Source organism: Saimiri boliviensis, chromosome 9, assembly GCF_048565385.1.
Source record: "Saimiri boliviensis isolate mSaiBol1 chromosome 9, mSaiBol1.pri, whole genome shotgun sequence".
NCBI classification, from domain to species: domain Eukaryota; kingdom Metazoa; phylum Chordata; class Mammalia; order Primates; family Cebidae; genus Saimiri; species Saimiri boliviensis.
In genome coordinates this window covers 77,021,714-77,042,962 of record NC_133457.1, presented here as the reverse complement: position 1 = coordinate 77,042,962, position 21,249 = coordinate 77,021,714, and the positions used below count along the sequence as shown (strand labels likewise).

At 45.9% G+C, this 21,249-nt stretch overlaps 1 protein-coding gene across 4 annotated transcripts in view; it reads left to right on the top strand.

Moving 5' to 3' along the window:
- The window catches only part of CFAP61 (cilia and flagella associated protein 61), a 294,842-nt gene extending 274,185 nt beyond the window's left edge, over window positions 1-20,657 (top strand). For all 4 annotated transcript variants that reach the window (XM_010343722.3, XM_074406186.1, XM_074406187.1 and 1 more), the window contains 2 exons: window positions 13,150-13,240; window positions 20,093-20,657. In XM_010343722.3, coding sequence (XP_010342024.3) covers window positions 13,150-13,240; window positions 20,093-20,293 — 292 coding nt within the window. In that variant the 3' untranslated portion in view covers window positions 20,294-20,657. The remainder of the gene's footprint in view (window positions 1-13,149; window positions 13,241-20,092) is intronic.
- The last annotated feature ends 592 nt before the right edge of the window (window positions 20,658-21,249 follow it).

Genomic DNA, 21,249 nt, shown 5'->3' with positions numbered 1-21,249 from the left:
GTATGGAAGTCACAGCCATCTCCCAGGTATGGGAGTTTGGATGGTCAGATTTCAGATGTATTTCAGAGGCAGTGTGTGCAAGACTTGCTTCGAAGCTCTGGTGATATATCCAGCTGCTTACTTGACTCTCAAACTCAACAAGGCCAAACTTCTACAAGAAAAGCTCCTTGACACTGGTCTTAGCATTGACTTTTGTGACACGAAACCAAAAGCACAGTTGACAGAAGCAGAAATAAACAAGTGAGTCTACGTCAAACTAAAAAGCTTCCGCACAACAAAGGGAACAATTTCAAAAAAAAAAAAAAAAAAAAAAAGGGCAACCTACGAAACGCAAGTATTTGCAAACCATATATCTGATAGGGGACATCCAAAATATATAATGAACTCATATAATTCAATAGCAAAAATAAATAAATAACCCAATTAAAAATGGGCAAAAGGCCCTAATAGACAGTTTTTCCAAAGAAGACATATAGAGGGGCAGCAAGTATGGGAAAAGGAGTTAAACATGACTACTTAACAGGGAAGTGCAAATCAAAATCAGAATGAGATGTCACCGCTTACCCAATAAGATGGCTGTTCTCTGAAATATAGGTGCTGACAAGCATTGCCAGGGTGTGGAGGTTGAGCCCAAATCCTGTCCCAAGATCCTCTCAATTCCTTCTTATCAAGACACCCCTTGGGACCTTGCTCTTCCTCCTGCAGTCAGCTGAATAAAGCTGACTTGGTTGACACGCCAGGTTCCTAATGGTTTTTGGCTGGTAGAAATCACCATTTTGCTCTCTTTCCCTGTGTTCCTTTGTCATGTCTTCTAATGACACTTTACTCCAGTGTTTCTCACTGACCCTCTGATCCCACCACCTCTCAGGAAATACTGAGATTTCCCTGGGATGGCCATCAACTGTCTTATGTCTTCCTTGAGCCAAACCTGTCTCTTGGGGCCCTGGTCCAGTTCCGTCTGTGCTAGGGTGAGTCTGGCCAACTGGACGTTCCCACTTTGGACTTCTGCAGGCACTTCTGTCTCTGCTTCAGTTTAAAAAAGGAAAGGGCTCACTCCTTGTCTTTTGTCCGTGTTCACCTCTCTGTCCTGTGCCCTTGCTCCCCTCTGCATCTGAGCCAGGACCTGGGAATACCTGCAGACCTCTTTCCCTCACTCGCTTCCCCCTCACCTCTTAAATGTGTCTCCCGTCATCTGCTGTCATTGCAGCTGCACTCAGCAGGGCCGCTTTGCTTCCGGCCATAGCCTGTCCGGTGCAGGAGCACCCGTTCTGAAGCATAAATAGGCTGTCCACAGCACTCACTTGCTTAAAGCCTTTGCATGGCTCTCCAGCACTCCGGAGTTAAAGTCCAAGCCCCACATACAAACACTTGAGTCTGGCCCCGCCCGCTGCCCCCCACCTTGCATCCGACTGGAAGCTAGAGCAGTCAAACCACCTGTCATTCCCAGCAGGCCCTGCCTGCCTTGTGCCTCCACGCTTTCCTGGTGCCTGGAATACCCCTGGCAAACACCTACTCCTTCTCCAGTGCTTCAATAGATCCTCCCTGGTGCCTCTGTATGCAGAGCCTGAGTGATGGACGGAGCCCACGCGAGCTCTAGTACCGCCCTCATCCCACAGTATTGTCCAGTATTGTGGTTCTCCTTACATGTCCATCCTCTCTTGCGGTCAGAGCACCTCTAGATGCTGAGCCCACTGCACGTTCATCCTTGCACTTAAAATGATGCTCACAGGAGGCGTTCAACAAACTCACTTTCTTCACCTTTCTGTCTAAATCAGCAATATCCAGTAAAAATACAACAGGAGCCACATAAAAAATTTTACCCTTTTTGATAGTCACATTTAAAACATAAAAAGAAACAGAGAAAATTAATTTAACAATATATTTAACCCAATATATCCAAAACTATTGCTATTTCAACGTTTAGTCAACACGAAAACAGCAATAAGCTATTTTACATTTTTGTTGCATTATCTTCAGAATTCAGTGTTTATTTTGTACAAGAGGCACATCTCAATTCAGGCTAGCCACTTTGTTTGCTTTGTGACAGGGTCTCACTCTGTCACCCAGACTGGAGTACACGGCGCAGTCTTGGCTCACTGCAACCCCTGCCATCCAGGCTCCAGTGATCCTTCCACCTCAGTCTCCTGAGTAGCTGGGATTACAGGCGTGTGACACCCTACCCAGCTACTTTTTGAATTTTTTGTAGAGACGGGGTTTCACTGTGTTGCCCAAGCTGGTCTCGAACTCTTGACCTCAAGTGAGCTGCCTGCCTCAGCCACCCAAAGTGCTGGTGTTACAGGTGTGTGCCACCACACCTGGACCAGACTGGCCACATTTTAAGTGCTCAGAAGCCACTGGTGGCTCATGGCTCCTGGACTGGACCATGGGGGCTTCAGCAGGTGCTGCTGTGGGCCTCACTTTCCTACCTGTGGAACAAGAAGGTTGCCAAGATCTGTAATCTCTTATCCTTCTCAGCTCTAAAAAAGAACCCCGGCTCTCATACCTGGTGAGGAATTCAAGAGAACGTCCTCTCTGAGAGTGAAGTGTCTCCTTCACCTGCTGGTCAGCTGGATCCCAGCAGTTTTGTTAACTGTTAGAACTTGGTCAGAATGGAGGCTGCAGTGTTCTCCCCTGGAAAGGTACTACTTTGAGACTATTTAGAGAGGTATTTTTACCTTCATAACTAATTAGTGATACTTTGAGACTATATAAATGCCTTATTTCTCATAATTTTTTTCCACTATTTTAGACTCCATGGACAATTCTTGCCTGAAATAATTATTATTGCACTGTTTACCAAAAGGTGATTTTTCTGCTTCCATTAATCTTATACATTTATTACTTAGCATTCTACTGTAAGGAAGAATTGTCCCTTCTCCATTTATTTACTTATTCATTCACTTTTATCAGTGTGGACTTTTGGATTCCTGTACTGTTCTGTGGATTGTTACCCTCATAATTGTGTTTTGGTGAGGTATGAACTAAGAATCTGTTAGTTAAATTTTCACGTTTGATTTTTGGAAACCACGACCCTGAAAATCCTAAGGCTGACAAGGAAAAAAAAAGTGAAGAAACAGTTTGTAGTTTCTTATTCTCTCTGTGAAAGCTTTAAAAAAAGAAAGAAAAAAACACATTAATTAGAAAAGGCTATCTTCTGAAAGAGAATTATTTTAAACATATATCATCATTTAATTATTTTTTAAGTTATTGTAAACGCATTTTAAGCATGGCATGTCTGTTCTGTCCTGGTCATAATATTTCTACTAAGCACTTCTTCAGAATTTAAAGAGCAATTACTTTAACCAAAGGAATAATAAAGGAGTATAATATCTTGCTCTATGGGATTTGCTAGCTCTTGCGGCCTCAGCCTCACAAAAGGTCATTCCACCTGGCTCCTTTGTCCCCCTGAGTTGTGGGGGTTTATGTGTGCACATATACACTTTTTTTTCTTTTCCCACAGAAAATGGATAGGAAATGGCATGACCGTGCACGAGGCTGAGTGGCCGCCTGGCCTAATGCTGGCCTGGGCTCTCTGCAGCCTAATTAAAGGAAAATGGTTGTGCTCTCTATGAAGAGAGAAGCAGAATGAGAGCAGATGAGCACAGGAAGGGAAGCCGAAGCACTAAGAGCTTCCCCTCTTCTGCAGAATTAAATGCTAACCCTGCCTCATACTATTAGTCGTGAACTTATATAACAAATCCACGTAAATAGCTGGCCAGCTTCCAGGGCACTAGATTTATTGTACAAATTCAATTAGTGCAGCCCCTAAGAAGCCAGCAACGTGCAAAGAAATACTGTAGATGGAATAAAAGGGAAGCGGTGGAGCGCTGAGTCTCAGTCCTGTCCCTGATGGCAGACGTTGCCATAAGGGACTCCCAAACCCAGCTTCCCACCATGGTAAAGTGTGTGAATGACCAGCGGCTGTATGTTCAGGGTCAATTTAAATAGAAACGAAATTCTTCAGCATATAACCATAGTGCTATTTCTACAAGAAAACTGGTTTGCTCTGGCAGGTAAGACCAAAAGTCAGGCAGGTCACAAGAAAATTCAGCCTGCCAGGGCTTCAGAATGCCTGGGCCTTGATTTCAGAGCCACTTTTCCCGACTGCCATCTGAATGTGTTCCGTGAACAACTGGTTTAACTTCTCTTTTTTTTTGAGACGGAGTTTCACTCTTGTTACCCAGGCTGGAGTGCAATGGCCCGATCTCGGCTCACCGCAACCTCTGCCTCTTGGGTTCAAGCGATTCTCCTGCCTCAGCCTCCTGAGTAGCTGGGATTACAAGCATGAACCACCATGCCCAGCTAATTTTGTATTTTTAGTAGAGACAGGGTTTCTCCATGTTGGTCAGTCTGGTCTTGAACTCCCTCCCTCAGGTGATCCACCTGCCTTGGTCTCCCAAAGTGCTGGGATTACAGGCGTGAGCCACCGCGCCCGGCCTGGTTTAACAAACAGTATTTTGATTTACTTGGCTCACCCAGCATAGTAAGCAGGGAAAACAGCAAAGAAACAATTCCATTTGGACAGTTTGTATTTAATTTGCATCAATTCACACACACACAAAAGTAAGGCCTCAATTTAACAATTTCCATGTAATTTTTGTTTCTACAGAATTCTTTTTTTTTTTTTTTGAGATGGAGTTTTGCTCTTGTTACCCAGGCTGGAGTGCAATGGCCCGATCTCGGCTCACCGCAACCTCCGCCTCCTGGGTTCAGGCAATTCTCCTGCCTCAGCCTCCTGAGTAGCTGGGATTACAGGCACGTGCCACCATGCCCAGCTAATTTTTTTGTATTTTTAGTAGAGACGAGGTTTCATCTTGTTGACCAGGATGGTCTCAATCTCTTGACCTCATGATCCACCAGCCTCGGCCTCCCAAAGTGCTGGGATTACAGGCGTGAGCCAGCGCGCCCGGCCTTCAGCAGATGCTGTTTGATGCTCTGCCCAAATGCCCCGGGGTCCCTTGTCAGCCCACACGTGTGGCTCCCCACTCCTTAGAGATCACAGCAAGAAGGAAAACAGTAGCACTGCCTAGGTTCGTAATTCATTAATTAACATATTCCATCTTCTAAGTTGTTCCTAGGCTGACTATCTGGTATTCAGAAAAACACATGGACAGCAGACAGTCCCTTCGGTTAATTCTTCAAGGTTATTTCTGAAAACTAAGACTCTGGTTGCAAGGGTGGCAGGGAATTTCTGGTCCTATCCAGAGCAAATGTGCCCCAATCAAGGCACAGAAGGTTCAGATTCCATGTTCTTACAGACACCTAAGGAAAACTCATGCTTTCCAGAGAGCGCAGCTGCCCTCCCTTGGCAGGGGTCTCGTGGGTCCTGTGGGCTGGTCAGGATTACCCTCCCAGACAGCTCCAGGTGTTCAGACAACACAAATCATGCCACCCCCGGTGGCCTCCAGCAGAGGCAGACCATGCACTTGGAGCAGGGACAGACTTGCAAAGCAGTGCTTCCCAGCACCACTGCTGCCAGGCAAGGGGGCCTCGGGTGCGGGAGGCACCCAGTGGTAAGCAATGTTAGCTGCTGCTGTGTCTTTTTTGAGACAAAGTCTCACTCTGTCGCCCAGGCTAGAGAGCAGTGGCACAATCTCAGCTCACTGCAACCTCTACCTCCCAGGTTCAAGCAATTCTCCTGCCTCAGCCTCCCAAGTGGCTGGTACTACAGGCACGCACCACCACGCCCTGCTAATTTCGTACTTTTTGTAGAGATAGGGTTTTCACCATGTTGGCCAGGCTGGTCTCAAACTCCTGGCCTCAAGTGATCTTCCTGCCTCGGCCTCCCGAAGTGCTGGGATTACAGGCATAAACCCTTGCATGTGGCCACAATGTTAGCTTCTGAGTTCCCAGGTAAACCAGGATTATTGACCAAACACCTGCTCTGGAGCATTGAAAAAAAAGATTTTTACAAGCTGTTCAGAAAATAGCTGATTTCCGCTGAAGATCAGAATTTCGGTTTTAGCGCCAATGAATTGTAAGCCATTTCTCCTTAGAGCAGAAAACATCTGAGGCCAGCTCTATGTGGTGACAATGAAACCATCGCCAAATTATATTTCAGGGCTGCTTCTTTTTCTGTTATGTAGATCTTAGCACATGACAATTACAACTGGTCATCAAATAACGAATCGGTTTTGCTTTCGAACTCATTCTTACATTTCTAGATCTGCCTCCAAGCGATCAAAAAAATTCACTGGATGCAGATTCCTGCAAACTCAGGCTGAACTCAAGGAAATATTTAGTGAGATTTCCATTTCTGTTTTCAGGGCTTTTTGTCCCAGGACCTCAGGGCTCTGTCTGCTCATGTCATGCGGTCTCATTTCTGAGCAAACCCAAGAATAACTAGAAATACTTACTCGTTCCTATTCTTATTTTCGAAAATTGTACTAAAATGCATGAATGTGTGTTCTTTCCTGAGTAGAATACAGTGATCATAACCCTGCCTGACAGTGTGAATGCAAATTGTGCCTGTTCTCTGCAGTTAAGCTGGGTCCAGCCACATGGGAACATGCAGGGCCCTGAGGACACCAGACTTTCCCATGGGCTTGGAGGTAGAAATCACACATGGACAATATACTGTGGGTGTTTTACCCAGAGTATTCCATTCGGGAGTAGGCTAGAATCTAGAGTGATAGATATGTTCCAGGTCTGGAAATGTCAACCAAAAAATTCTCCCAATTTTCATAAATTTAAGAAAAGATTTTTGTCAAAAGTAGATGCTGTAGCGTCTTTAGAGCATTACAGCCGATTCAATACCCATACTCTCTTTCCCCTGCAGGAACAGAATTCTGATGTAGAGGAAAGTACACCATATCTAAAATAAATGAGAGTAGCTCCCAGCTTTGCATGTAACCAAGAAAGCCATATGACCAACCACTTGTCAATAAGATATAAATGGAAGTGCTTTGTGAAACTTCCAGGAACTCCTCTTAGAAGAAAAGAGATGAGTCCTCTTTTTCCCTTACTTCATCCCAGAACATATATGTGATGGCTGGAGCTCAGCAGCCATTTTGAATCATGAGGCCAAGGCCCTTATGAATGGGACTGTGCTGTGATGTCCATGGAACCACCTGCTAGTCCTAGACTCCCCATCTAGACCTGCTTTACATGAAAAAATACATGTCTGCCTTTTTAAAGCCACAGTTACTTTGAAACTTTCTGTAATTTCAATCAAATCTAATCCTAGCTAATGTTGGGTATACCTAGAGAACTGGAGTGATTAAGAGAGTGATTAGAAAGACTGGGGAGAAAGCATAAGGAAGTGGGATTTGGTAGCATAGTTGTTCGGAGCATGGGTCACACAGAACCATGGGTAAGACTTAGTGCAGCCGCTTATTAACCCTCTGACCTTGGGCAACTCATTTAACCTCTTTGAATCTGTCTTCATCTGTAAAATGGGCCAGCAAGTCCCACTTTCTAGAAGTAGAATTAGGATGAAATGATAACAATGTGCAGACATTGTGTGTGAGAGTCTGTGAGTTTGCGTCTCCAAATGAATCTAAGTGTGCCTCCAGCATAAGCTATGACAGAACAGGATGCCTCCCAGAGTGCAGTGAGCACTCCCAAGTGATGTGCAGGATAGCTCAGGCAGCACAGTCACATCGTACTCGTGATGGATTCGTTCCAACAGGAATTTGAATGAAACATAACAAGCACATCAAACTTGTGATTTCATGGATATTGCTGCTTAGGACAAGACAAAAGTAATTATTTCCGTTTTTTTTTTGTTTTTTTTTTTTTTTTTTTTTAAAGACAAATCAATGTAAAGAAAATTTTGGGCCAGGCCTAGTGGCTCATGCCTGTAATTCCTAGCTACTTGGGAAGATTACCTAAGGCCAGGAGTTTGATACCAACCTGGGCAACATGGCAAAAAGATATCAAATAGAAAATGAGCCAGGTCTGATGATATACATACAGTCCTGCTATTCGAAAGGCTGAGGCGGGAGGACCACTTAAGCCCAGGAGTTTGAGGCTGCAGTGAGCTATGATTGTGCCACTGCATTGCAGCCTAGGGGCAAAGCAAGACCCTGTCTCTAAAAAAGAAAAAAATTTAAAGAAAATTTTGGAAGTATTTAGTAATGTAGTCACATAGAAAACGACTGATTCCCAAGTGACTGAAGTTTGGCAAACACTAGCTCAAGAGAGGCAGTCTAGGGATGAAGCTGCAGAGAGGACAAAGAAGTGAGGTCAAGAGGGCCACAGTGTCCCCGCCTCCCCAGCACACGCCAGCCCCCGCCTCCCCCAGCACATGCCAGCCCCCACCTCCCCGAACACACTCCAGCCCCCACCTCCCTGGCAGGCTGCCCCCTGCAGCCCTGCCATGCCAGGCCATCATAAGTGGCTCTGCCATTCCCCACCCTCACCCACCATGTGTGCACTTCTGAGGGTAGGGGTTCTCTCTCCACGTGGTACCCTCCATGCCCTTTGCATGGTTGACGCAAGCATGAGGGCCATATTCCATTCATCACAAAGAATTGCCCCGTAGGTCTTCTCCTTTCTTGCCATTTTCCAACCATTAATGTCAGAAGACACCTAGGACAGAGAAGAGAGGAGCACCTAGGTGGAAGCACAGGATGGAAGGGGTGTTCATTGAGGGGTGGAGTGACACAGCAAAGAAAGAGGACCAGAAGAATGCAACCACTGGAAATTAGGAAACAGGGCTTAAGAAGGCCTCACTGGACCTGTTAGGATGGATAGATGGAGGGAGGGAGGGAGGGAGGGAGGGAAGGATGGATGGAGGGAGGGAGGGAGGGAGAATGGATGGATGAATGGGTGGGTGGGTGGGTGGATGGGTGGGTGGGTGGGTGGGTGGATGGATGGATGGATGGATGGGTGGATGGGTGGGTGGATGGATGGGTGGGTGGGTGGATGGATGGATGGGTGGGTGGGTGGATGGATGGATGGGTGGGTGGATGGATGGATTGATGGGTGGATGGGTGGGTGGATGGATGGGTGGGTGGGTGGATGGATGGATGGGTGGGTGGGTGGATGGATGGATGGGTGGGTGGATGGATGGATTGATGGGTGGATGGGTGGATGGATGGATGGGTGGATGGATGGATGGATGGGTAGGTGGGTGGGTGGATGGATGGATGGATGGATGGATGGATGGACAGAAGAAAAAAGAAGCTAGGACATAGTTCTGGTATTATTTGCAGACATCCCACCATGAAAGAGGACATGGGGCAGAGGGGCTTTAGGAAATATGTTTACAAACCTACCTCCCTCATACCAAGACCTTTTGCCAGGCTTGGCACAGCCAGATGCCTGCTGTGACCCGGAGAGGGTAGGAATGCCAGCCAGGCTGGTGGGAAAGCAAGGATGAACCATGGAGGGCATCCCCAGCAACTGAGCTGATAGCTGCCAATGAAAACACGGACCCAGCATTGCCTAATCTGACTCATCAAAGAAAGGCCTGAAACCCAAATTCCAAATGTTATTCAGGCCAAAGTAGATGCGTCCGTATATCATACCTGGCCTTGGGTATCTGTTTGCTACCATGATATTCATCACTGCCTACCTTCCATGTATCAAATGCAGACGTGGCACGGGCTGCTTCCTAGAGAGGCCAGCCCCACCAGCCACGCTCGATCCTCTGGCATCACAAGGCAGAGACTCATGGCTGTGAGCTTGATATTCTGCCGGGCATCTTAGGAGAACAGTCTGCCCTCCACCATGTCAGAAAGGACATGTACAAGCGAGAGCATCATTATCTAAGGAAACCGGCCACCCTGGCGGCAGCTGCCCACCTGGAGAAAAGGGACCCCTGACTTTCCAGCAGCCTGCTCTGCCAGCGTGAGTGGCAGCTGGGGAGCCCGTGAGCAGCTCTAAAAAGCAGAAGTGCTTTTAGAATTAGAATGCTTTTTCAGAAAATCTTGGAACAGTGATGTGTTTCTTCCCTGCCGCCCTCCTCCTCTATGACACCTAGTGCATACTTCAACACGCCCTGCCACGCTGTGCTGATGTTGGGAAGGGCACCCCTGCGGCCACAGAGCTCCTTTCCTGCTGGCCAGGAAGGCCTTGGCCTTGGAGTTGAGATCCTGGCCTTTAAAGTAACTTTACCCACTTCTCTTTCCCGGTAGACGTTTTCTTAAAACCTCTCAGTGTGCTGCGTTGATCGGCTTTCCTCGGCCTTTAGCGTGGCCAGTGACCAAGCCGGCTTTCACATCCCCACTCAGTTTATGAGTCTGTCGATGAAACTGCCTGGATGAGCAGGCGAGGATGACCTCTGGAGACGTCTAGTCAATTACTTAATGATTGGACCATATCGACCCACAATGGTTAATTCAGTTCCACGAGGTGACATCTCCCAGGGCTTCTTGGAAAAGTGTATTGTTGGCAGAAGTGATGGGGAATTTAAGTCCTCCCAAGTAAACCAGGCTGGTCATTGGCAGCATGAAGACAGCTATGCCTTCTATTTCGGTCTTGAAGAAGTGAAACTTTTTTCTCACGGCTGTGCAAAATGATTTTTGTGGCACTGACACCGAAATGCACACAGCCCCTTAGAAAGCACACTGGGGCACTGTGCGTACCTGGCCCTCTCCCCTGAACATTCTAGACAACAGGCTGTGCGGGTTACTTCATGGGTCCTAGCAGTCTTCCCCTTTTGAATATAAATTGGGAAAAATATTTTTTATTTTTAAAATTCACCATATTTATGGAAATACCAATTTCCCAAAAGCTCATCACAAATGCTGATGGTGCCATAGTACTTGGTGGCCAAAAATGCAGAACCCGGCCCTCAGCTTCGCCAGGATTCAAGACGTTCCTCTCCTTCCTGTGGATACAGAAGGAGCCTAAAGCATAGAAATCGTTCAGCCTGGGGGAGGCTGAAAACTTTTATTTATTTGTTTATTTATTTATTTATTTATTTAGAGACAGGGTCTCACTCTGTCACCTAGGCTGGAGTGAAGTGGTGGGATCACAGCTCACTGCAGCCTCGAACTCCTGGCCTCAAGTGATCCTCCCACCTCAGCCTCCCTAGTAGCTAGGACCACAGGCATGTGTCACTACCTCACCTGGCTAAAGTTTTTAATTTTTTCTTGTAGAGACAGGGGTCTCACTATGTTGTCCAGGCTGGTCTCGAACTCCCAGCCTGAAGCAATCCTCCCACCTTGGCCTCTCAAAGTGCTGGGATTGCAGGCATGACACATCATACCTCTTGGCTAAAACTTTTCTTAAAGCAGAATTTCCTCCAAACATTCTTAAAAGGAAATCACCTTCATTTGACTCAACATTACAATCCGTTGTAAAACTGGTTTGGTTAAATTCAGAGCTTTTCCAATTTGGATGGTGAAAGCTGCCGTGCAGCTGCTGTAGGTGATTTTAGGAAGCCCGCAGGTCTCAGGCACCCTCACGCCTCCTGCCACCTTCACCTGGGAGCCTGTAGCTGGTGCTAAAGTTCCCCTTGTTCTCCTGGGGGAAAACAACGTGTCCGAGCCCTGCTCTCACGTGACATGCGGCATCTGCCAGGAGCCTGGGCCCCGAGACCACCGTGGGCAGGCAGAGCGCGCTGTCTCGAGTTGCAAGTCCGTTCCCTTTAGAGTTGCTGGCAAGAGTGATGTTTAAGTGTTGTGTGGCTGGGAGAACACCACTCTATTTCTGAAATAAAACTTGGACACTAGGATTTTTTTTTAAATGTTTTATAAAAATTGTTACACAGTCCCCATTTTCTCTAATACAATTCAAGTTCCTCCAGAGTTAATCTGCCAGGGATTCAGAGTGATGGAAGGAGAGAGGGTGAGTAGGCAGCGCACAGAGGACTGTTTAGGGCAGTGACGCTGTTGGCTGTGGGAACTCGGGTGTTCGGGACGGGCCGCATTGGATTCCCAAGAGAAGTGGGACTTCACAGAACTCCCTCTCTGAAGCAGACGATGGAGAGTCCCCGACGGGCAACACAGAGGGCAGAGTTGTACAGGCGCTGGGCAGGGAGCGTAGCCCGACAGCACCTGGGTCGGTGGCACAGGTGGCACTGGAGGTGAGGAAAGCAGCAGCAAGCAGGCGGTTCTGTTCGGCGGCCCTAGACCCCCAAAACCAAGGCGGGTGGGAGCTCCGATGGTGCCACGGAAACAGACATGGGGAATTTCAGCCGTGGAGAGAAGACAGTGTGTTAACAGCTGGATGAAAGTACAACCTGAACAGCAACGCAGGCGAGTCAGTAGGAACTGAGGTCGCGCTCTGGTCCAGCGAGTGGGTGCGGGGCAAGGGTTGAAACCGCCGAGACTCTGGGCGTTGTAGCTGTCCTATAGTGCCCTCGTGGCCCCTGGGACACTTTACCTCCATCCCTAAGAACTAACTTCTACGTCTTGGAAAACAGAAGGGGCCTGTCCACGTGGGGGCACCAGTTTTCTCCTTCCCCTGTGCGCACACACGGCGTCCATAAACAGTAGTTAAGAACAGCTAGCTCCATCCAGAGGAGAGCAAAGCCCACCTGAGCCACGCGGCTTTGACCCTGAAGCAATTAAGTTCCCTGTTCCAAGACACTTAAAGTAAGAGCTAAAATACTAGTAAGAGTTCTTGGTTATTCCAAGAATGCGTCAAATTTTCAGCAGTCACCTGTAAATAAAGGACAACCTTATTGCTCTCAATATAAGAAAGCATTTCAACTTTCAGTGAAAAGTTCGCAAATATGAACACCAAAAAATGCAGCTCTCCTACAAGAGATTCAATTAGGCATCGATGTGACCGTGCAAAGAGTATGCTGCAGCGCCAAGGCAGCCTGGTTTTCTAGCCGTTATTAATCCAGAAACCTTAATGATGAACAACATTTGTGTTATTGTCTACCCAAATTTAATTTATTTATGCAGCAGTTAATCTTGCAATCTGTTTTTCTCAAACGAGGGCAGATAATGGAGACACCGTTCCTTACAAGTCTTCAGGCTTTTAAATTCTGATAAAATCAGGATTCTTCACTGGGTCTTGCCCCAGCTCTGAATTAAACCACTTTAAATGTAATTATGGAACCTGGCCTTACAGCAGGAACATCCATTTAAAAAATTGATTGACCAGGCTGTTCCACTAGATATTTTATGAGCAAACGGTTGCAATGAGGCTGGAACTGTAATTTATGAAGGCAAAAAAGCAGGTAAATACTTTATTAGTGGTAATGAGAGGGTTACCAGCTCACTGAGTCTCTTCTTTCCTCTCCAGCTACTTCACAGAGCCGTGGTGCCTGGCCATCTTCCACGATCGTTTTATTGATCTCAGGAAAGAGTTGCGCCAAATCTTAGCCTCCAAAGAGGTAAGAGTGATTAATGGATATGCGGTTTATTCCTTGCAAATTATAAGCAGCTGACATCTGTTGATCATTTGGGCTTTTCCCTATGTTCCCATTTTATGGTTTTACTTTTTAAACCAACTGTATCTCATATAAACAAACTGCAGCACGTGTAAATGCAGACTGTGATATTTCAGGGAAAGTGATTTTATTTAAATCTTTTTATGGGGGGGGGGCAAATTTCTTTTTCCTTTTTATAAGGAACTGTATTTTCCTGATCAGCTCAGAGTGCTGGCAGAAAACCAGATTGGAGTTGCATCTATTTGCCCTCAAGAAAGAAAGTTGCATTCCGTTAGTTTCTGCCTGTATTTGCCAGCCATTTGCGGAACATTTGCGTGCGTTGTTTTAAAGATGTGCAGGGAGGCCATCCAGTGTGCCTCAAAAGCATAGGCCTTTTATAACCAGAACTTCATTCACAAAATGCTACAGAATTAGCTGGACGTTAGGCTGCATAGCCCACGGGCTCCGTGCTCAGCAAGAAATTTGACTCTGCAAGTGTATATAGTGAACTATTTGTGAAACTTTTAAGTTAAATTATTTCTTTCAGTAGGAAAGTCCTTAGCAGAACCGTAGAGAGTCAACACCTGTGCTCAGTGAGGGGTTTCATCTTCAGCCCGGCTCCACCCTGCTTCACTCAGCCAAGGGCTGGAGCCAGGGTTAACTTCTACCTCATTTCATCATCTATATGGGCAATTCCCATGTCTCCATTGTCACTTCCACCTGGGAATGCCCACATGCCTTGCGGGTTCCGTGGTGAAAGTGACCATATGAAATGGCACTGCTTAGAGAGCGTGCACCCCGTCCCCTGTGCGTTCCCCACTTAATCACAGCAAGTCCCCTTTAAGGAGGGTGGAGGAGCCACTGTTATCATATTGACTTTCCCAGTGAGGAAACTGAAGCTTAGAGGGTTTTCTCTTGTTTTGTTTTGAGATGGAGTCTCGCTCAGTTGCCCAGGCTGAATTGCAATGGTGTGATCTCCACTCACTGCAACCTCTGCCTCTCAGGTTCAAGTGATTCTCCTTCCTCATCCTCCCGAGTAGCTGGGATTACAGGCACCTGCCATCATGCCTCACTAATTTTTGTATTTTTGTAGAGACAGGGTTTCACCACGTTGGCCAGGCTGGTCTTGAACTCCTAACCTCAGGTGATCTGCCGGCCTCAACCTCCCAAAGTGCTGGAATTACAGGTGTGACCAACCACGCCTGATCAGCTTAGAGATTTTAAATCAGCCTCCCTGGTGACACAGCAAGCTTCACACTCCAGGGTGTCCCACCCCAAAGCTGGGAACACGGTTATTGAGCCATGTGGGGCTGAAGCGCATGTCCTGGAACTGTCTCCTCAGTGCCCCGCTTTCAATTTTACTCCCAGGGTCCAGCTGGGAAATGTAAATCATTTCCTCATCTGAAGCAGGCTCAGATTGGGAAACACAGGTTCAAAGTTTAAACTGAACTGCAGTGACTTAGGATCCAGCAGGTAGATGCAGCTGACGGAAGTGGAGGGCTGGGTGGCTGAAGTCCCAGGTCACTTAATGCTGAAGGCGTGCATGTGGGAATGGAATGCTTTAGAGACCTGCAGGCCAAACAGGGCCCAGCACTTCACCCGGGGCTGCAGGAGGCCAACCCAAGTGGAAACCTGACCCCGAGTTGTTAAGTCTGGGGCTCACGGAACACTCCGCTCCTCGGACACCTCTCTTCCTCACAGAATGTCATCTGCACCCTCCTACTGCCCTGACAGTAAAGAGCCATTCGTTTCCCAGTGATTCCATCAAAACTCTGTGCCTCGGCCTTTCTTAACCCCAGATCTGGGCTCTCGAGTTAACATTTTGCGAGCCAGAGAGTTTTAGGCTTCAAGCTTAAAAGGGATGCCAAGGAAACTGTCAAGCCCAAGGCATCCACCGCTTTTCATACAACTCACTGAGATACCCTCAAACTCATTCCTGTGTACTGATATTTGCTGTGGACCCGTTTGCTATGAATGAACTCAGTCTGAAGAGCAGGCCGAGGCAGCAGACCAGAAGTGGCCACGGACATTTGCCCAAGGTACACTAAAGGCTCTCTGGCCATTCTTGTAGGTCTTGTAGATTTCCAGAAAATGAAACCTCTGGAAGAAAGAAACCTCCGTGGCAGGATTGTTCTATTTTCAGCATGTTCGTTTGTCAAATGGGAAAGGCCACAGGAAGAGGTGATGCATGGAGTGGTGTCGCCTAGCTCAGCTGGACTGCACAGTGTGGCCTGGGGCAGATCCTCCCATTCCTGCAGAAGTGGGGCCAGCCGTTCCCACCTCAGAGAGCTGTGGAGGAAGTGTGCAATGACACAGAAGAGTGGCCCATGAGTGGCGGCCACCACGAGCCGCAGTAGGGCTGACGGTGGAGACGGGCTGCCATGGAAATGACACGCACACAAGCAGATATGCAGGAATTTCACCAAAGAGACTGGTATTAGGAAAATAAGATAAGATGAATAACCTGCACTAAAGAATAATAGTAATTTATTTTCTCCAACGTTGAAATGAGGTACAAATGGCCAACAGGTTTATGACAAATGCTTAAGATCACTAATCATCAGAGAAATACAACTGAAAGCTGCAGTGAGATGTCATCTCACCCAGTTACAATGGCTTTTATCCAAAAGACAGGCAGTAACAAATACTGGTGAGGATGTGGAGAAAGGGGAACCCTTGCACACTGTTGGTGGGAGTGTAAATTGGTACAGCCACTAGGGAGAGCAGTTTGGAGGTTCCTCAAACAGCTAAAAATAGAGCTATCATATGTCCCAGGAGTCCTACTGCTGGGTACGTATCCAAAAAAAAACGAAGTCAGTGTTTCAAAGGGATACCTACACACTCATGTTTATTGCAGCACTACTCATAATAGCCAAGGTATGGGGTTAACCTAAGCATCTAACGAATGGGTAAAAAATGTGATCTATATACCCAATGGAATATGACCCATCTGTAAAAATTTAAAAATCTTGTCATTTGGAACACATGGATGGAACTGGAGGACATTATGTTAAGTAAAATATTCCAGGCACAGAAAGACAACTATTGTATGTTCTCACACATATCTGAGAGCTTAAAAAAAAAACTGAATTCTTGGAGATAGAGAGTAGAATGATGGGTACCAGAGGATGTGAAGGGTGGCAAAGGAGGGGTGGATAACGTGGGGATAGTTCATAGGTAAAAATACAGTTCGATTGGATGAACAAGATCTAGTATTTGGTAGCACAATAGCATGACTATAGTTAAACAGGAGTTTATTTTATATTCTAAGATAACTAAAAGAGTGGAATTGGAATGTTTCTAACACAAAGAAATGAAAAATGCTTCAGGTGACAGATACTCCATATATGACTTGATCATTACACATTTTATGCCTGTGTCAAGACATCACACTTACCCCATACATATACACAACTATTATGTACTCATAACAACTAATTTTTTTAATTTTTAAATATTCAAATAATATGACCTATTTAATTCACTTTCCACCCTGTCTTCAGGGAAGTACAGAAGTTCAGTCCCATTAACTATGATAACCTAGAGCTTGGTATATCAATTTTCTTCTCCTTCCACATGTAAAGAAAGGAAGAAAAGACTATTATCTATTATCTATGACTGTTGTTAGAAGTTATCTGTTATGAAAATTAGAATCTTTGTAACATGGGCCAGGTGCAGTGGCTCATGTTTATAATCCCAGAACTCTGGGAGGCCAAGGCAGGTGGATCACCTAAGCTCAGGAGTTCGAGACCAGCCTGTCCAACATGATGAAACCCCATCTCTACTAAAAATATGAAAAATTAGCCAGGTGTGGTGGTGGTTGCCTGTAATTCCAGCTACTCAGGAGGCTGAGGCAGGAGAATCTCTTGAACTCAGGAGGTGGAGGTTGCAGTGAGCTGATATCGTACCACTACACTCCATGTTGGGCAACAAGAGTGAAACTCTGTGGCTCGTGCCTTTGGGAGGCTGAGGCAGGTGGATTGCCTGAAGTCAGGAGTTCAAGGCCAGTCTGGCCAACATAGTGAAACCGTGTCTCTACTAAAAATACAAAAATTAGTTGGGCATGTTGGTGGACACCTGCAATCCCAGCTACTCGGGACGCTGAGGCAGGAGAATTGCTTGAACCTGGGAGGCTGCAGTAAGCCATTGCACTCCAGCCTGGATGACAAGAGTGAAACTCTGTCTCAAAAAAAAAAAGAATTTTTATAACGTTTATTTTTAAAAAGCAAACTCATTCCAAGACATCTCAAATCCTCTTGTGGAGGTCAAGAGTTCGAGACCAGCCTGGCCAACATGGTGAAACACTGTCTCTACTAAAAATACAAAAAATTAGTTGGGTGGTAGTGGCACACACCTGTAATCCCAGCAACTTGGGAGGCTCAGACAGGAGAATTGCTTGAACCCAGGAGGCGGAGGTTATGGTGAGCTGAGATTGTGTCACTGCACTCCAGTTTGGGTGACAGAGTGAGATCCTGTGTCAGAAAAAAAAAAATCATCACAAAAAACAAATACTGTATGATCTCAAGCATGCAGAATCTAAAGAAGTTGAATTCATAAGGATGATGAGGGCAGGAAGAGGTGGTCACACTGTGTGAAAGGAAATGGTCACATTGAGGCGAGGTGGTCATACTGTAAGAGGAGAGGTTACACTGTGAGAGAAAAAGTGGTCACACTGTGTAAGGGGAAGTGATCACACTGAGGGGAAGTGGTCATGCTTTGAGAGAAAAAGTAGTCACACTGTGTGAGGGGAGGTGGTCGCACTATGAGGGGAGGTGGTCATACTGTAGGAGGAAAGGTGGTCACAGTGATGGGAGGTGGTCACACTGTGTGGGGGTGGTGGTCACACTGAGGGGAGGTGGTCACACTGTCAGGGGAGGTGGTCACACTGTCAGGGGAGGTAGTCACACTGTAAGGGGAGGTGACCACACTGTGTGAGGGGTGGTGGTCACACTGAGGGGAGCTGATCACACTGTAGGAGGGGAGGTGGTCACAGTAACAGGGAGATGGTCACACTGTGTGAGGGGTGGTGGTCACACAGGGGAGGTGGTCACACTGTAGGAGGGAAGGTGGTCACAGTGACGGGGAGGTGGTCACACTGTGTGAGGGGTGGTGGTCACACTGAGGGGAGGTGGTCACACTGTAGGAGGGAAGGTGGTCACAGTGACGGGGAGGTGGTCACACTGTGAGGGGAGGTAGTCACACTGTGTGAGGGGAGGTGGTCACACTGTGAAAGACGATGATCACAATATGAGAGGTCACCCTTCAAGAGGCAAGTGCCCAAAAATCTGTTTATAATTTAGAGCAGTATTTGCCTGCAATAAACTTTAAGAGTTCCTTTTTGTGATTTTACACTATTCAACCCAGTGTCAGAACAGCAGCATACAATCTGAGCTCAAAATCTTGTATAATTTTAGTAAGGTCACTGTTTTTGGTTGGTTTTATACAATTCTCCAGAAAAATTAGGAAGAAAGAACCAACCTCATATACATTGCAGAAGATATCCCTGAGGCCTTATTGGTGCCACCCAGAGTTTTCAACACTTCCAACATCTAGTTGTGAGCATCAGTTGCCTTCTACCCCGTCACTGCCTTTATCACTCTCGTTTAAAGCCAAATTCCTGCAACCCCACTGACTGCTTTTTCCCATGTGTGCGTAATCTCCAATACCTCGTTGTGTCTTGCTTGGCCAAGTGACAATGACTTTATGCCTCCATATAGCTTGCATCTGTTTTTCTACCGACAAACTCTTATCAGTGGTAAGTTAATAATTCAATAAAACCTTGCAAGTAATTACCCTTTTTTTTCTGTTCAAAACAGAAAGAATTATTGGAAATTGAAATAAATATACCATCGGGGTCCACAGACTCTTGATACAGGGTGATGTTCAAGGATCACAGTGTTTGGAAAGCACGCAGCTCAAATTTGGAGGATGTGCTTTCTAGAACTACCCCATTATGGAGGGCAGATACGCAGTGGTGAAGCCAATATAGCAGATGTTAACTGTGCAGTCCAGGTGGGGGTGTGCAGGTGTTCACTGGACAATTCTTCAACTTGTCTCTGAAAATTTTTATAATGAAATGTTGGGAAAATATCTACGATTTTATAGATATGTACAGCATATGATTCTCCACTTCAAACAACTTGATTCTTTCTGAGCCATGTCTTTTTATATATGCAATAAGATTGGACTTGATTGTGAATTTATTCTAAGGTTTTAAAATCCCATTTATTGGGAATTATAACCAAGAAAACCATCTAGGACCTGCTGAGTAAAAACGTTTAATCACTCCCCCCTTTTTTTTTAAGTAAGTATGAGCTACAGATTATTTTTATTTGAAAATGAAGGGCTTGAAATGACTAACCTGGATGACTCTTGAGGACATCCTGTGTGACATTAATTGATATAAGCCAGTCACGAAAAGACAAATACTACACGGTTCCACTCATATGAGGGGCCTGCATAGTCACATTCATAGAGACAGAGGTGCTTTCCAGGGCCTGGTGGATGGGAGGGTAGGGAGCTGGTGTTTCAGCTGAGGAAGATGAAAACGTCCTGGAGATGGACTGTGGCGAGGGCCACACGGCAGCGTGAAGGTACTTCATGCCAGTGAACTGTACGCCTAAGAATTATTAAAAGAAGACATTTTATGTTATGTGTGCTTTGCCACAACTAAAAATAAATTTTCAAAAGCTGGGGAAAAAAATTGACCACCCTTGCAGAGCTGACTACTATCGTTTTCACTTTTACAAAACTTCCTGTTATAACTATGTAGAATCCGATTAATTTCTGTATCTGGCCTCCTACTGTGTTTTGTAGGAGGAAGACCTTCCTTCCATAGAGCAGTTAGCTCATCAGATGGAAGACGAGGAAATAAACTCAACTGAGAAGCCCAGGCAATACCTCAAAAGAGTTTTCGAGGACTCCATCTACAAAACCCTGGTGGAGAGAAGCACTCTTGACTACCTACGCTATAATCGCTACCTCCTGCCCATGTACGCGTGGCCGGGCATCATTTAGTTGTAGGCAGGGTCTCCCCTTTATGGTTGTCATGTATTTAGTTCCTGGAAGCGCGCTCTGTAGAAATAGAAAAGTTCTCTGCAGCCGGGTTGGACAGCGAAGCAGTCCCTGCTGGTTTTGTTCATTTCTTTCCTTCCCCAACTCATGCCTGTAGTTTTCTATCATTCCAGTAGGTGGCGCACGGCCGTGTGCCTCTGTTCCGGGGCAGGCTCGCTTTGCAAATACCAGGCATGTTCCTGTGCAGAATAATCCATTTCAGCAATAAAATGAGATCATACTGTGTAAAATTTGTTTTTACCTTGGGTGTGATTCTGTTTGATTTCCTGGAAACTTCTGCTTCCAGTCTTGTTAGTTCTTCACATGTTTACCCAGGAATACTTACGGGCGATAAAAAAGAAAATGTGCCCAGAATGGAAAATTAGCCAACAGATGATTGAGAAATGAAATCTATAGTCCAATATCAGAAGCAGTGATTGTGTAGGAAAGCTTGCATGGCCTTTGGAAGGGAGGAAGCTGTATTTCTGTTTCAAATTGCAGATGGGAGCATAAAGTCACAGTAAAGTTGGATGATCAAGGGGTTCACACATAGATTTTCAACTAGAACGTGGTAGCGGGAAGTTCATCTAGTTCATTTTCTTTGACCCTTAGCACTGTTGCTTTGCGTTGGGGGTGGGGTGAGGGGGTCCCTAGCACATGTCACCTATAATGTGGATCAGAAACCCTTTTTCTTATAAATAAAGCAAATTAATTGCCCACTAGAAACTGCATGGATTCAGGAATTAGTAGGAAAAAATACTTAAGAGTGTTCTCATTTATTGGGTCTCTCTTAGTAGATACTGTAATATAACACAATTTTTTACCAGCAGAGTTTAAAACTGGTTTTCATGAACAATCCAGGTTTTGTTCATGTGTTGTATTTTATGTAAATGTTGAGCAAAAGTTGGCACAAGATAAAG